Source organism: Neophocaena asiaeorientalis, unplaced genomic scaffold, assembly GCF_003031525.2.
Source record: "Neophocaena asiaeorientalis asiaeorientalis breed wild unplaced genomic scaffold, Neophocaena_asiaeorientalis_V1.1 scaffold177, whole genome shotgun sequence".
NCBI classification, from domain to species: Eukaryota; Metazoa; Chordata; class Mammalia; order Artiodactyla; family Phocoenidae; genus Neophocaena; species Neophocaena asiaeorientalis.
The window spans coordinates 23,115,016-23,129,602 of record NW_020172779.1 but is presented as its reverse complement, the minus strand read 5'-3'; the positions used below and the strand labels follow the sequence as shown (position 1 = coordinate 23,129,602).

Genomic DNA, 14,587 nt, shown 5'->3' with positions numbered 1-14,587 from the left:
AGGTGGTGTTGAGGAACTCTCCGAAGTGCAGGCCCCGGCCCTCCTGCAGGTGCTTCTGGAAGATGGCTGCCAGCTCCTCACACTCCAGGTTGGGGCCGCACATGCGCAAGGCGAACCTGCAGGCCTGCAGGGCACAGGCCGAGCCCTGAGTCCCGGAGTCCCTGAGTGAGTCTGGCCCGGCCTGCCCATACCCTCTGGCTACTCACAGCAGCCACTGGGGGCTGGGGGTCCTGCAGGTGCAGCAGCAGGGGCGCGAGCCCGCCAACAAGCTGCTCCAGGAAGACGTCCTCGCAATCCCCCTGGCAGGCTTTGTTGAGGTGCCCGAAGAGGCGGATGGACGCAGAACGGAACTCCACCTTTTCCTGGGGCGGGGTGGCGGGCGGCAGGTGTCACCCTATGGGGCCCTCCCCAGGGCTGCCCATCCGTCGACCCCGGGGCCCGGCCCTGAGCGTGCGGTGGTGACACGGCTCGCGGGGCCCGGAGAGGAAGGGGCAGGAGCCAGGCCGGCATGGCCAGGGGCGGGGCTGGCGGGGCCTACACTGTCGAAGAAGGGCCGGATGCGGATGGCAACGTGCAGCAGCACCGAGCGCAGGTCCCAGGCCTCCACCAGGTCCAGCAGCCTCGCGAGGCCCACCATTGCCTCCAGGGCCACCAGGCTGTGCGGGTCATCACCGTCGTCCAGCCCACCAATCATGGCCGTCAGGAGTTGGGGGCCGTGGGCCCGTACCTGGGGACGCCACACACACCTGTGTGCCCGGGTCATGCTGTGGAATGGCCCAGCCCCCCACCCTCCTGGTGCCATCTCCACGCCCATGCCCACCGCCCGCACCGCGTCCACCTGGGTCTCCTCGCTGGCTGCAGCTCTGCCGTCTCTCTCCCGGGGACAGGGCCCCAGAGGGCTGGCCAGCCCCTCACCTTATCTGGGGAGCCCGAGGCAACGTTGGCCAGGCCCCGGAGCACCAGTCTCCGCACACGGGCACACGTGTCCTTCTGCCGCGCCAGCAGGTTGTCCAGCAGGGGCTCCAGGAGCATCAGGTCGCTTGCCGTGTTGCTGCCAAGCAGCTGGGGGCAGAGGCGCTCTGACCGCCCCGCCCCCTCCCCACCGCTGCACGGGGCAGCCCTCCCAGTCGCGGGTCACTTTGAGGCGGGGACGTGGCGAAGGCCAGCTGAGGCCTGTGTGCCAAGCCTGGGCTCCTGGCCTCCCTGGAGCTCCTGACCCAGCCCCACCCTGGCCCCTGCTGCCACGGCCTGGGGCAGGTTTTCCAGGGGGTGGCCCGAGCCTGCCTGTCGGGGAGGGGCCCCTGCTGTCCCTGTTCGTGATCCGGAGCACGTGGCTCCTACCTCGGCCAGGAAGGCTGTGGAGCTGACCCTCTGCATCTCGTACGCGCTGCTCTGTGTGGCGAAGAGCGCCTTCATCATCGGGGGCAGCCGGGGGCCCGCGAACTTGGCCATGGCGCTGGGAAGGAGGCTACGCTGGGCAGGGCTGGGGCCTCAGGCCTCCCCCGGGCACATCCCGCTCCCATGTGGGCCTGGGGGCGCTTCTGCCTCCCAGCCTGCACTGTCTGCGCCCTCCGGCCCGTGAGCCCTCCACCCAGCTGCCGGGCCCCGCACGTCCTCCCCCTCCAGACGCGCCCCTCCCAGCCCGCCGCGCCTAGAGACCACAGCTGCCTTCACGGCCACCCCGCTGCCCCCACGCACCAGCTCCTCATGCTGGGCCCCCTCCCAGGCGCCACTGGGGGCCCCCAGATGGTACCTGAACAGTACCTGGCTTGTTAGAGCCCAGCCGGCACCAGAACTGGGGTGCGCCGGCCGGGCCTGCTCACCTGGCCAGCCGGGTGACCCCCTCCTCGTGCCCGGCCGAGGTCCTGAGCAGCTGCCAGCCCCCCTCCAGTTCCATGCGCTGCACCACGTCGTCGTTGCCGCCTCGGAGAAGCACGGCCTGCAGCGCATCCACTGCGGAGCTGCGGAGACACGGGCGCGGCTGGCAGGGCTCCCGGCTCAGGCCACACACCTGTGCTGCTGGCAGACATGCCCCGGGGCTACCCAGCCTGCTCCCTACCAGCAGGATCCTGGGGGGCACAGGCTCTGGGCTCTCCCCTCCCCCTCATCTGGGCACCACTGTGGACCCTCTGGTCTCAGGCAGACTGCTCCCGTCTCCCCACCCCCCGTGAGGGGCAGCTGGGGGCGCTGCAGGTAGTGTCCCCTAGGCCCCCTGGAGCAGGCAAGGCCCTCAGGTTAATTTTAGGGTAACAATCAGCTGTTCTCACCTGCCTTAAAGACCTTCATTTAGTTTAAAAAAAAAAAAAAAGGTGAAAAAGAAAATGGAGAAAACCCTTCATAAAAATGAACTCAAAAGGCAGCTCAGAGCCTGACTCCTGCCTGCGCCAGGCAGCCCCGTCTGCCACGCCCAGCTGGCCCTCTCTCTCGTGGGAGGGCCCCAAGGAGGCAGAAACCAGCCGGGATTGCGCGTCCGCCCCTCATCTGATGAACCCTTCCCCAGCTCAGGCAGAGGGTGCAGGGCTGCCAGTGAGCGGGCAGCAGGGGCAGGACCCCACAGACAGGACTGGGGACGGCAGTGCTGGCCCAACATGGACCTGGCAGAGACTCACACCACGACCTGCGGCCCGGAGAGACAGCACGTCAGCGTCCCCAGGGCCGCACAGGGAGGGCCTCAGGGCCGCGGCCCCCAGCCCCGCGCTGACCCCCTCTCTCCTGACATCGACCGCCTCACGTGTCAGCGCCCGTGTGGGCCCTCAGACGTGAGTGTGCGTCAGCGTAGGCGCCATGCCCGCCTCCAGGGCAGTGCGCTGGACCGTCCTCGGGGCGGTCAGGCGTCAGCTGCACGGGGTCTTCCTGGGACCTCGACGGCTCAGCCGCTGGGGTGCAGGGGCAGCCAGGGGCCTAGGCGCTTGGAGCGTGAGGGCCAGGTCTCGCCAGCCGCGCAGTACAGGCCTCACATCTGGGGAGGGGCGGGGGTGGCTGTGGGGGAATCTGACGCGCTTTTGGAGGCCCCGTGACTGGTCCTGGTCCAGGGGTCCCGGCAGCCCAGGAAGCAGATGCTGGTAGACTCCTCCGAGCCCGCCGTATGCACACAACCCACGGCCCCCACCTGGGCCCAGCTCCAGCCTCACGGTCGTCCCAGGGTGGAATGAGGGCTGTGGGGGTGCCCCTCGTGGGGGCGGGGAGGGATCTGGTGTCCACCGACAGCTGGACAGGCTCCCCGGCTGTGCGTCCACAGACTATACCCAGCTGGGTCCTCACACCAGGGAAGATACTGGAAGGTGGCTCCCACTGTCCCAGGAGCTCTGCAATCCCAGCAGAGGCCCAGACACAGGGGGGCCCCTGGATGTGGGGCGCCCACACCAACTGCAGGCACAGAAAACCATTCCAGCCACGCGGTCACCGGGCAGATGCCCACGGTGCCTGCCAAGGAGTCCCGCACGGTGTGGGCAGGGCCAGGCCACAGCTAGGGCCCAGCAGCTCTGCCCCTGGCTCCACACCCTGCTCCAGGCCTCAAGGCCCAGAAGAGGCACCCCCTGGCTATGGCGAACGGGCAGTGGTGAGGGGCAGGTCTGGCCGAGGAGCAGGTCGACACTTCAGAGGAGGTGCCTCCCCTGCCTGTTCACCCTACTGCCCAGACTTTCTGGTGGTGTGGCGTTTGCAAGGGTCTGACTTGCTGACTAATGGCCCCTGTCAGAGCCAAGGCCTGTGCCTGGCACTGCACGCATCCTGGCTCAGGGGTGGCCCCCCCAGAACCCCTCTTTGGGCCATGGGGCTGTAGGCCCCACAGCTCAGACCACGGTGCTGGAGCCCATGTGCTAGGCCCGGGGTCGCTTCGGCCGTGTCCGCTGGGCCGTTCACATTTCCACCCGGTCTGCACAGTCAGGCCAGGCCTCCTGACACACAGCCTTCGCTGGAGTGGACGTGTTAGTTCTGCGGTGGGGCAGCCCCGCAGTGGGGCGGGGAGGGCTGACTCTGTCCCTCGTGTGTCCCCAGCCAGACACTGGAGAAGGGTGGGGAGGCGGCCAGGCTGACCGTCACTCAGGCTCCGGTGGCCCCGGGGCGTCAGCTTCCTCTGTCCATCCTGTGGCCCTAGACAGCTGTTCAGAGCCCCGAAGAGCCACCAGGGGGACCAGGAAACAGCTCCACCCCACCGTCCCCAGGCTCCTGCCCCAGGACCCAGGACCCAGGGCCCCAAACCCCAGCGAGAGGCAAGGGGAAGGTGCCTGCACAGGCCAGCGGCACCAGGGGCCTGGCTCTGAGCCAACCCGGCATCACCCGTGTGGCAGCTGGGCCCTCCCCAACAGGGCTGGGGGCCGGGGCCAACCCAGGTGAGAGGCCGCTCAGGGGAGGCAGGGAGGCTGCTGCGGAGTTTCTGTCCGAAAGTGGGGGGGCCCCAGTCAAGTGTAGGAAGAGCCAGAACTTGGAGCTGAAGACTGAGGTCACATACACAGAGCGGGCTCGCGCAGACCCTGCCGTGCCCAAGCGTTCCTCGCGCTCTGCCCTCCCAAAGAAGGCGCAGTTCACGACCCATCTGATGTCCCCAGGAAGCCCCGCCCCGACTGTCCCCATCCCTCCTGCAGCCCAGGGAAGCTGCACCCCCAGCAGGGACAGCAGCCCACAGACGAGGGTGCCAGGGGCGCAAGGCGGGGCCCGCTTACCTGCAGGGTTCGAGGCTCGGTGAGGCCAGGCCTGAGCTGGCGCTCTTCCTCTCCTTGGCCTGCAGGTTCCTGGGCAGCTGGACACCCACGGTGCAGCTGACCCGCAGCAGCAGTGCCGCAAACAGCTGGGGGTAGAGCTCCAGCACCGCCGGCCCAGACGCCGGGGCAGACGCAACCTCGTACAGCGCACAGGTGGCCTGGGGACGGTGCCACCTCAGCCTCAGTCCTCCCTGTCCCAGGCCAGGTCTAACAAGGCCGGCCACAGCGAAGGCTGGACCCTGCACCCCAGGACCCAAGCTAGCCTGAAGCCCCACTTCCTTAGCAGGTACCCCATGTCCCCAGAAGTCTTGGGCCCTGGGAGCAGCAGGAGGCGCCTGAGGGGCGGCTGGGTGGGCGGGACGAGGAGCTCAGCCCGGGGGCTGGAGGCGGGCCCAGGGCAGTGTGGCCGCGGGGGGACGGGCTCCCAGCATCTGCTTTCGGTGCTTTAGCAGGAGGGGGAGGAAACTCTCACAGCTGCTTTACTGTGGAAACGCTGCCAAGCTGGGTTTATTCTTTTTCTGCAGGGTGAAACAGAGGGCGCTCCCTCGGGGACCGACACCTGCAGGGCCTTTACGAGCCTGGGCTCCAAGCTCGCCTGCTCCGGTGCCCCAGTCAGCCGCCAGGTGCCTGCGGGGTGCCACCCAGGCCCCCCCCCACCAGGGGCCCTCCTGCAGCGGCCACGCGGCCCCTTACCAGCCTCCTGGACCAGCAGCGGGGAGGGGGGATGGGGGAGGGGCCAGGCATGCCGCCCCAGAGCTCACTCACCGCAAGGGGCGGCAGGGTGGCCACGCGGTCGGGTGCGCTGCTCAGCAGGAAGGCCCGGCTCTCCTTGAACGGCACGTCCCCGCTCATCTTCTCCAGGAGCAGCCCCAGGACCTGTGTGGCGAGGCCGGGCTCCACGGCCAGCGCCCTCCACAGGGTGCAGGTGTGGCTGGAGTGGGGCAGGAGGATGGTCACCCCGAGGCCACTGTCGGCCCCTGTCGTGCCCAGCAGCCTCAGCTCCAGCCAGGCCACGAGCGGCACCCTGACCTCAGACCCGAACTCACCCCTTCCTCTGACCCAGAGGCCTGCAGTCAGGCGGCCCGGGGTTGAGCAGAGCTGGCAAGAAAGGGCAGAAGATCTCCCTGGTACAGGGGCAGGGAGAGGAGGCGTCCCCGGAGCTGCCAGAGCAGACACTGGACTTCCTTGGAGGGGGGCAGCGCCACCCCAGGCCTCGGGGGCGCCTACAAGTCACTTTTCCCGCACCGAGCAGCGCGTGGCCAAGGCAGGCAGGCATGTGAGTGAGGTCAGGCGGAGGCCGCAGGAGGCCCGAGCAGCCTGCAGACCCCGGCGCGCAGACACACGGGAGGCGGCTGTGCGTCACGTTTACGGAGAGAAGTGACAGACTCCAGATATCTAACTGGACCCGGAAATTCTAAAAATAGAGCACATTTGGAAGCCAACCAACAGCCCTTTAGAAATGAGACACAGGGACTTCCCTGGCGGTCCAGTGGTCAAGACTCTGCGCTCCCAATGCAGGGGGCCCGGGTTCGATCCCTGGTCGGGGGACTAGATCCTACATGCTACGCGGTGTGGCCAAAAAGACAAAAAAAAAGAAAAGAATTGAGACACCTAACCCTGCACTCAGTGACATATTTGGCACCAGCCTGGATACAGCAGGAGAGAGAAACAATGAACTGGAAGATAAATGGAGGGAGTTACCCAGAACCCAGCAGAGAACAATCACGGCGGAAATTCAGAAACAGACATGTAGGGGGTGGGACGAAAAGGTCTGGCAGACATTCGAGAGAGTGTCTGAAGAGGAGGGCTGAAAACCGGTCAGAGCTGATGACAGACACCAACTCACAGGTTCAGGAAGCCCGGTAGCCACCTGGCAGGACAAGGAATGGACACCCACGCTCCCCACCCCCAAAGGTGCAGAGCGCCATAGACAAGAGGCACCTGGTGTGTGTCCCTCACGACCTCGGCACTACCTGGACTCACAGGAGCCAGAAAAGGACACGTCCTCTTACCCAGACTCAAAGAAAGCACGCGCCCAGCTCGAGTCCCAAACTCTGGCAAATAACCTCCGAGAAGGACAGCTGAATAAATGCACGTTCAGACGCACGGAAGTGGGGCTTGTAGCCCCCAGGAGCTGCACGGGGCTCTGGGGGGTGCGCTCCAGTGGGAGGGCGCCAGGGCCCCTCGCCGCCTAGTCTCTGCACACCAGGCAGCTCTGCTGTGACGCGGCGACGGCAGCCACGGGCACGGACAAGGAAACGAAGGTGTGCTCGCTCCCGGAACGCCACCCCGGACACGGACGTTCCGGTTGCATGTGACTTTCCGGACATGAAATATAATTCTTTGGACTTTTCCCCAACCGTTTACAAGTGTAAAGCCCATCGTTGGCTCAGAGGCAGCGGGTGGTGGGCAGATTGGGCCCTGGCCGCACTGTGCCCACCCTGCCCTGACGACCCCACTCCTATGAACACGCGAAGCACTGGCACAGCAGGAAAGGAGGGACAGCAGGGCACCCCGAGGACAGCAAAAGAAGCAGGAGAAAGTCCAGAGGGCTCCACTGACGCCACGTTCAAGGTCAGGCAAAACACACCTCTGGCAACGGCAGTCAGACAGCGGCGACCTTTCAGGGAGTTTCGACCGAGCAGGCGCGGAGCCTAGTAGGGGCTGGATGCCTGCCCCGTCTCCCGCTGCGCGCGGCTGAGGCCCCCCCAGGGCCTGTGGCAGTGTGCGTGCTCCTCTGCGTGAGCCGCACCCATGAAAGGCAGGGACGCAGAGCTGAGGGGCGGGTGTGTGGGCAGACACACCGCCTGCACAGAGCAGCCGCGACGATGACGGGCAGGGCAGGGGGCCGCCCCTTCAGAGGCCTGCACTGCCCAGGGACGCTGTGCCCACGCGGTCGTTCTCAGGGCCACCGCTGGAGAACACAGAGTGTGCAACTTCCAGACTAATTGAGTGGAAGATGAAATTGTAAAAAGGACCCTGTCAATCTAAAAAGGACAATGAAGACGATACAGAAAAAAGACCAAGAGAAGACACAAAATATCACAGTGGGTTTAACCCCAACTACCTCAGCAACCAAGAGCGTCTATTTACCCTGGAAAAGGAACACACCTAAACTGCGAGGGCAAAGAAAGGCTGACAGTGACGGGCCGGGAGAGGTGACAGCGGCAGACGCTGACAGGCGTGACCTGGGGAGAAGCCACACACGTTGGAACCGGGGGCCCAGAGCGGCGCCGGCATCTAAGTGAGAGCAGAGCAGGCAGCGCGAGCCCACGTCTTGACGGCAGGTGCAGGCACGTCCGGCCACCCGGGCCGTGGCCACGGGGAAGGGCTGTGCTGCCTCCCCGCACAGGGGCCTCCAGGAGGCCACGGGTGCCGGCCTCCACCCACGCCGTGGACAGCAAACCAAGGCAGGAGCAGCGGGCCCTGAGCTCTGGAAGCACTGGGACCACAGCAACGGCCACCCGGAGGCCTCGGAGCAGGAGGGGAGGGACCCCAGGGACTGTGGTCCACAGACGGGGCTGGGCACAGGCCCTGGCGCGGAGAAGTCCTGCCCTGAGAGCCCGAGGATGGCGACTTGAGGGTCACCGATGGGAGCTCGGGGACCGGGGTGCGAGTGGGGGGCGGGTCAGAGCTCCCACACTTCGCCCCGCCCCTGGCAACCACGAATCCCCCCTTCCTGGCTCAAGGAGGGGGCCTGGCCCCAGGGGTCTGCTCACAGATGATGGTGGACGCCCTCCAGAGAACCAGCCCTGAGGACTGGCCAGCACAGCCCGAGAGTGAGCCTGTCTACCCAGTCCAGGGCCGGGGTCTCCTGGCTCCCATGCAGAGGGTGGGAGTGACCCCGGAATGTGGAGCCCAGGCGGCTGGAGCCCCGTCCGCCCCTCAGGCTAGTGGGCACCACGCACCTGTCAAAGGGCAGGGGGCTGCCCAGAAGGCTGGACACCACGGCGGCGTGGTGCTGGGCCGCCAGGATGTACACGCTGTGCTGTGCGGCCTGCAGGACGTGCTCCCCGTGCGTCTCCTGCAGCTTGGAGCGCAGCGCGCTCACGATCTCGGGCACCTGCGGGCGAGGAAGCCGCGGTTAGGCCTACGGCGGGGACACGCCCACACCAGGGGCCAGTCCCCCGTGGCCAGGGTGCAGGGGCCCCGGGGAGGCAGGCTGGCCGAGGGGAGGGGAGGGAAGTCCTGTGAGATCAGAGCTCCCTGCTGCCGGCGCCCTCGGGGCCAAGGGAGCCAATCCCACATTCCACACGGGAAGCGACGGGGACCCAAGAGGGGCCTGCCGGGAGGAGGCACTGAGACACACACAGGCGTGTGCAGGGCAGAGCGGGACGGGAAGGCCCCGGGGTGAGTGCTGAGGCTGACGGGGTGAGCCAGCCTGTCCCTGGAGGCAGGACACACACGGGCTGCGCTGCCCCACACCACCTCCCGGGCAGCCCTGTGCCCAGACTGAGGCCACAGCTGGGCCGGGAGAGGGCCGGCAGCCTCAGGCAGGCTTCATGGGCTGCAGCTGCTGCAGAGGCCACAGACGGGCACCCAGGGCACGGTCGCCAACGTGGGCCCCGCGCCACGGGGGTGCTGCCCACGACGGTCTGGGCTGCGCAGCTGGGAAGCACCCTGGTGCAAGGTGAAAGCTGATGACAGAGCACTGGACACGGCCCCAGGGACAAGGTCCCCGGGACGGGCAGCTGGCAGTCCGTGGGCCCCGCCAACCCTGGGCTCCTGGGCAGGGCTGGCCGAGGAACCTGCCTGGGGACCTGCGCCGCAGGAGCAGCGGGAGGGACCGGCGCGGGGGCACGGGGCGTGGTCCTCGGCAGGGGAGGCGGCGCTGCGTGTCCAGTGCTGCCTGGGCTGGGCCCCAGGGAGGGGCACTGCCGCCGCCGTTTCTCAAAGGACTTGTAAGCGTAACGAGGCTGTTTTCTTTTTATGACCTCGAGTCCAGAAGGTCGATAGCCCCACTCACAGGCATCCGCACCTCCTTCTACGGACCTGAACCTCTCTGCTTTGCCCCCGCCCGCCTGCCCAGGCCCTCGGCCGGCCCAGCTGCGTCTCCCTGACGAGACAGGCCGCCGCACTAAATGGCCTCCCCGTGTTCCTGCCTGCGGACCTGGGCGGGGAAGTGGTGCTTCAGTGGGGCAGCTTCGCAGCCGCTGGGCCGCTGCCACCCGCTGGTCGTGGGCACGGCGACGTTCGCAGACAGATGTGCTGGGACCCTCCAGTCCACGGCTGCCACTGCAACAGGCCAGCCCGTCTCTGGGGCCAGGGGCACGGCTCCTCTCCAGTCTCCCGGGCTCTTTCTTGGCCACAAGGGGCACTGGTCGCCTGAAGATGTGCAGGCCTGGCGGACTCAGGCAGTCGAGCGGTTCCTGCGCAGACGCGGGTGAGAGCGGCCTCCCTGCAGAAGCCTGTCCCTGTCGCCCCAGGTTCTCGAGTATTGGAATATAGTTGCCCGTAGATATGCTTCACGGTATGTCGAACCTCTTATGTATATGCTCCCCTTTCTCACTTTGCTTTCTTGGACGTTGGTTCTCCTTCTGTGGCTTGTCTTGGCAGAGCTTCATTCCTAATTGTTTCACTGGGCTTATCCATCTTCTTCTCTAATGCCGTCTTTGCTGTTGCATGTTCTTCTCAGCGGCTGTCCCCGCTGGCGCCTGTGAGCAGATCTGCTTCCTGCGAACCGTGATGGCAGCGCCTGGGCGCTCGGGCGTGGCGGGCTCTGGGGCTGCATCGGCACCGGGTTCTCGGCTTCCCAGGACTGGTGAGCAGGGGCCGCACCCTAGGCCTGCAGGGCTGCTCCCGCGTCTCTCGGTGGCAAGCCCCGCGGGGGCCCTTTAACCTCCCCTCACACCTGGTCTAGGCCGTTTCCTCGCAACAGCCTCACGGAGCTCTAACTGCACACCGCAGACTTTGCGCGTTTAAGTGTACGAGTCAGTGGTTTTCATACGCTCACAGGGCTGTGTCAATTTTAGAGTATTTCTCTCACCCGAAAAGAAACCTCATTTCCACCGGCAGGCACTCCCCAGTTCCCCCGCCCCGCCCCTGGCAACCACGAATCCACTTTCCCTGTCTGGATTTGCCTCTTCTGAACATTTCAGAGAAATGGAATCACACTCTATGGGGCCTTTTGTGACCAGTTTCTTTCACTTTGCCAGGTGTTTCCCAGGCTCCTCCGCGCTGCGGCAGGAATCAGCCCGTCACTCCTTCCTGCCGCTGAGCAGTGTTTCACTGAACGGACAGATCCAGCTACTAACTGATGGGCGTCTGCGCTGTTGCCATGGTTGGGCTGCCAGGCGCGTGTCCGTATAGGTTCCCATGGGCGTGGGCCCACCTCTCTCGGGTACACGCCTAGCAGTGGAACTGCTGGGTTGGGCGGCGCTTCTGTGTTTAACGCCTGCCGGGCTTCTCTGCAGCAGCGGCTTCACTTCCCATGCCCACTGTTTATTAAGAGGAGTCTGTTCTTTCCCGGCATGTCCATCCCGCCCTCCACCTGACCAGCCTGGCTTGCTGGAGGAGGGGCTCAGCCCGGTCACGGGTCACCTGCTAGGACCACTTTTTCTGATTCAGTGTCAGAGAAACTCAAAGTCCAACAGTGTCCAGGTGTCCCTAGGGGGTCCCCCTGCCAGGCTCTCAGGGCAGGAAAGAAAACGGTGGCCCCACTGCCCCCATGGGTACTGATACCAGTGACCATGCCACATGAGACAGAGGTGGCACGTCGCAGACAGGCTGAAGGTTTAAGTCAGGAACACAGCACCGGGGGTGGGTGTGCTGAGTGTGTCTGGGAGCCTGAGCCAGGAGGAGACAGCCCAGCAGCTCCCTGAGAGGCCAGGAGCAGGCTCGGTGTGTTGGGCCCAAGGAGAGGCACCTGGGTTTATCAAGGACGGATGGGACCCGAAACTATTAAGGAACTCCTAGAAGAAAACGGGGGGAAATCTTCAGGACATTAGGTTTGGCAATGATTTCTTGGATGTGACGCCCAAAGCACAGGCAACAAAAGCAAACACAGGCATGTGGAACTATATCAAACTTTAAAACTTTTATGCATCAAAGGACACAGTCATGAGTGTGAAAAGACAACCTATGGAATGGGAAAAATATCTGCAAATCATATATCCGATAATGGGTTAATATCCAGAATATATAAAGAACTCCTACAATTCAACAACAACAAAACAATCAAATAATCTGATTTAAAAATGGGCAAAGGACGCACACTTCTCCAAAGAAGACATACAAATGGCCAACAAGCATATCAAAAGACACTCAGCAACACTAATTACGTGGGACGCGCAAATCAAAACCAACGCGACACACCGCCTCACACCCATCAGGGCGGCGGCTATCAAACCAACAGGTGTTTAAAGGGAGCCGTGGTTAGAGAGACAGAATACAGGTTACCAGAGACACTCGATATACAAAAATATTAAATGAAAGATAACATATCAACAGGTATTTAAAGGGAACCGCGATTAGAGAGACAGAATACAGGTTACCAGAGACGCTTGACATACAAAAATAGTAAATGAAAGATAATATATCAACAGGTGTTTAAAGGGAGCCATGGTTAGAGAGACAGAATACAGGTTACCAGAGACACTCGATATACAAAAATATTAAATGAAAGATAACATATCAACAGGTATTTAAAGGGAACCGTGATTAGAGAGACAGAATACAGGTTACCAGAGACGCTTGACATACAAAAATATTAAATGAAAGATAATATATCAACAGGTATTTAAAGGGAGCCGTGGTTAGAGAGACAGAATACAAGTTACCAGAGACACTCGATATACAAAAATATTAAATGAAAGAATATTACCAATATTAATAATTATAGAGGTCTGTTCATTTCCTCGTTTAGCTAATTAAAATAATATGCCATACTGTACTTCTGAGGCTTAGGGGAAAATGTCCATTCCTGAAGAACTTTCGTTATGTAAAAAAAAAAATATATATATATATACATATAAAACGTTAAAAAAAAGAAAACAGGTATTAACAAGTGCTGGTGAGGATGTGGAGAAACTGGAACCCCTGTGTGCTGCTGGTGGGGATGTAAACTGGTGCAGCCACTAAGGAAAACAGTACGGCAGTTCCTCAAAACATTCACAATAGAACTACCCTATGATCCTGCAAATCCACTTCTGGGTATTTACCCAAAAGAGAACAGGATCTTGAAGGGATATGTATTACACCCACGGTCACAGCAGCACCATTCACAGTAGCCAGGAGGCGAAAGCGGCCCAAGTGTCCATCCACAGATGAACAAGCAGACAAAATGTGCCGTGTGTACACACACACCAGGACCACCGGTGGCCACGGCCTGCGGCCTGGTCTGTCCCCTCCCCCCACACAGAGCCACCAGGGCACCGCTCTACCACTCCAGCCTGACCCGGAAGCCCCACTGAGTGCAAAATAAGATCCAAACCTTGGCCCATCAAACCCCGACGAGGACTCACAGCCGTGCCCTGTGCCGCCCTCCTCCTCCCCCAGCCCGTTTCCACTCCCAGGAGGAGTGCACCACGATGGCATGCTCCCCTCCCGGCGCCACGCCGCGCACTGCGGCCCCTCCCCCGCTCCCTGGGATCCACGCGGTACAGGCCCTGCACCCAGAATATACAAAGTGCGTCTGCAAATCAATAAGCAAAGCACAGACAAGCCAGAAGAAAGATGGGCAAGGCTGGTGTCCTCACAGCAGACGACGTCTGAACAGCCAGGAAGTGTGCCAAAGTGTGCCACTGCATAAGCCGCCAGAGAAACGCGAACAAAACCCAACCAGGAAGCCGTTACACACCCACCAGAAGGGACAGAAACGGCGTCGGCAGGGGCGTGGCATGCGGGAGCTGAACGGCCCGGAGCGCCATCTGACAGCCCTGGGACAGCTGCACGGAGGCCTCTCCTGCAGGCCCCAGTCGCTCTCCTGGGTGTGTCTCCAACCAAAATGTACCCTCAGGTCCAACGGACCCGCGCTCTGGCAGCACTCTCGGTGCTCAGACTGGGAACTGCCCAAGTGCTCACGGAGGCGGGTGGGTGCGTGACGTTGCCCTCACGGCGGGGAGGAGCAACGCTGGGGCCAGGCCGGGAGACGCGCCCGCCGTCTCACAGGCTACCGCCATGTGGGGCAGACGTGAGGCCCCTCTACATGAGGTGCGTGCCGAGGCATGCTCTGTGCTGCAGAGCGTCTGCTGGGGTATAAGGGACTCTGGAGTGGGTAGGACCTCTGCTCCTGCCTGTGCGAGCTCCCCCTGCAGCCCCTGTCCTTCCCTCCACATAAAAGGCCATGCACTTAGGACAAACCCCCTTTCCTGCTGCTATGCTTCACTTTAATGGGGAGCTTAACTCTCCCTCTAGGCACGTGGGACCCCACCTGCCAGGCCACTGGCTCTCCAGGATTCAAAGACACGCGTTCTAGAAATCCCCTGATCCTTGGAGCCTGCCTCAGACCTACACCTACGAGGACCTGGGCACGTCTGTCATGGTGGCTGCCGATGCATGTCTGGGAACTATGTGGACAGCCACGTGAGCTCACGGCCAGAAGGACTCAGAGGCGACGGGCAGGGCAGCACCGAGTGTCCCGGGCACCTCTGCTCTGGGCCAGACCCACCGTGGAACCCTTTGTGCAGACACGCGGGGACCCTCTGGACCTGCGTCTCCACCAGCAATGTGAGCAGGGAGCTCAGCCAGTGTTGGCTCGGCGCCAAGTGATAGCCCCTAGCACTGACATTTCCCTCTCGATTGCCTTTTCTACCCTTAAGTTCTCAGCAGTTACTTTCACTTAATTCTGTCTTCAAAGAGAAGAGAAAGATTTGTCCAAATCAGGCCCACAGGGAAAAGGAGCTGAGCACTGAGGGCCAAACCTCCACAGAGCACGGGTTGGGGGTGAG

General features: G+C 62.8%; 1 protein-coding gene across 1 annotated transcript in view; it reads right to left on the bottom strand.

Annotated features, from left to right (window-relative positions):
- Positions 1-14,587, bottom strand: part of MROH1 (maestro heat like repeat family member 1) — a 55,528-nt gene that overhangs the window by 921 nt on the left and 40,020 nt on the right. Inside the window, exons 32-42 of the mRNA XM_024741031.1 lie at positions 9,811-10,069; positions 9,240-9,460; positions 8,609-8,763; positions 5,466-5,631; positions 4,662-4,858; positions 1,824-1,961; positions 1,342-1,456; positions 916-1,062; positions 539-727; positions 207-362; positions 1-124 (exon numbers count right to left, since the gene is read on the bottom strand). The exon at positions 1-124 is cut by the window's left edge and continues 99 nt beyond it. Of these exons, the coding sequence (XP_024596799.1) occupies positions 1-124; positions 207-362; positions 539-727; positions 916-1,062; positions 1,342-1,456; positions 1,824-1,961; positions 4,662-4,858; positions 5,466-5,631; positions 8,609-8,763; positions 9,240-9,460; positions 9,811-10,069 (1,867 nt within the window). The remainder of the gene's footprint in view (positions 125-206; positions 363-538; positions 728-915; positions 1,063-1,341; positions 1,457-1,823; positions 1,962-4,661; positions 4,859-5,465; positions 5,632-8,608; positions 8,764-9,239; positions 9,461-9,810; positions 10,070-14,587) is intronic.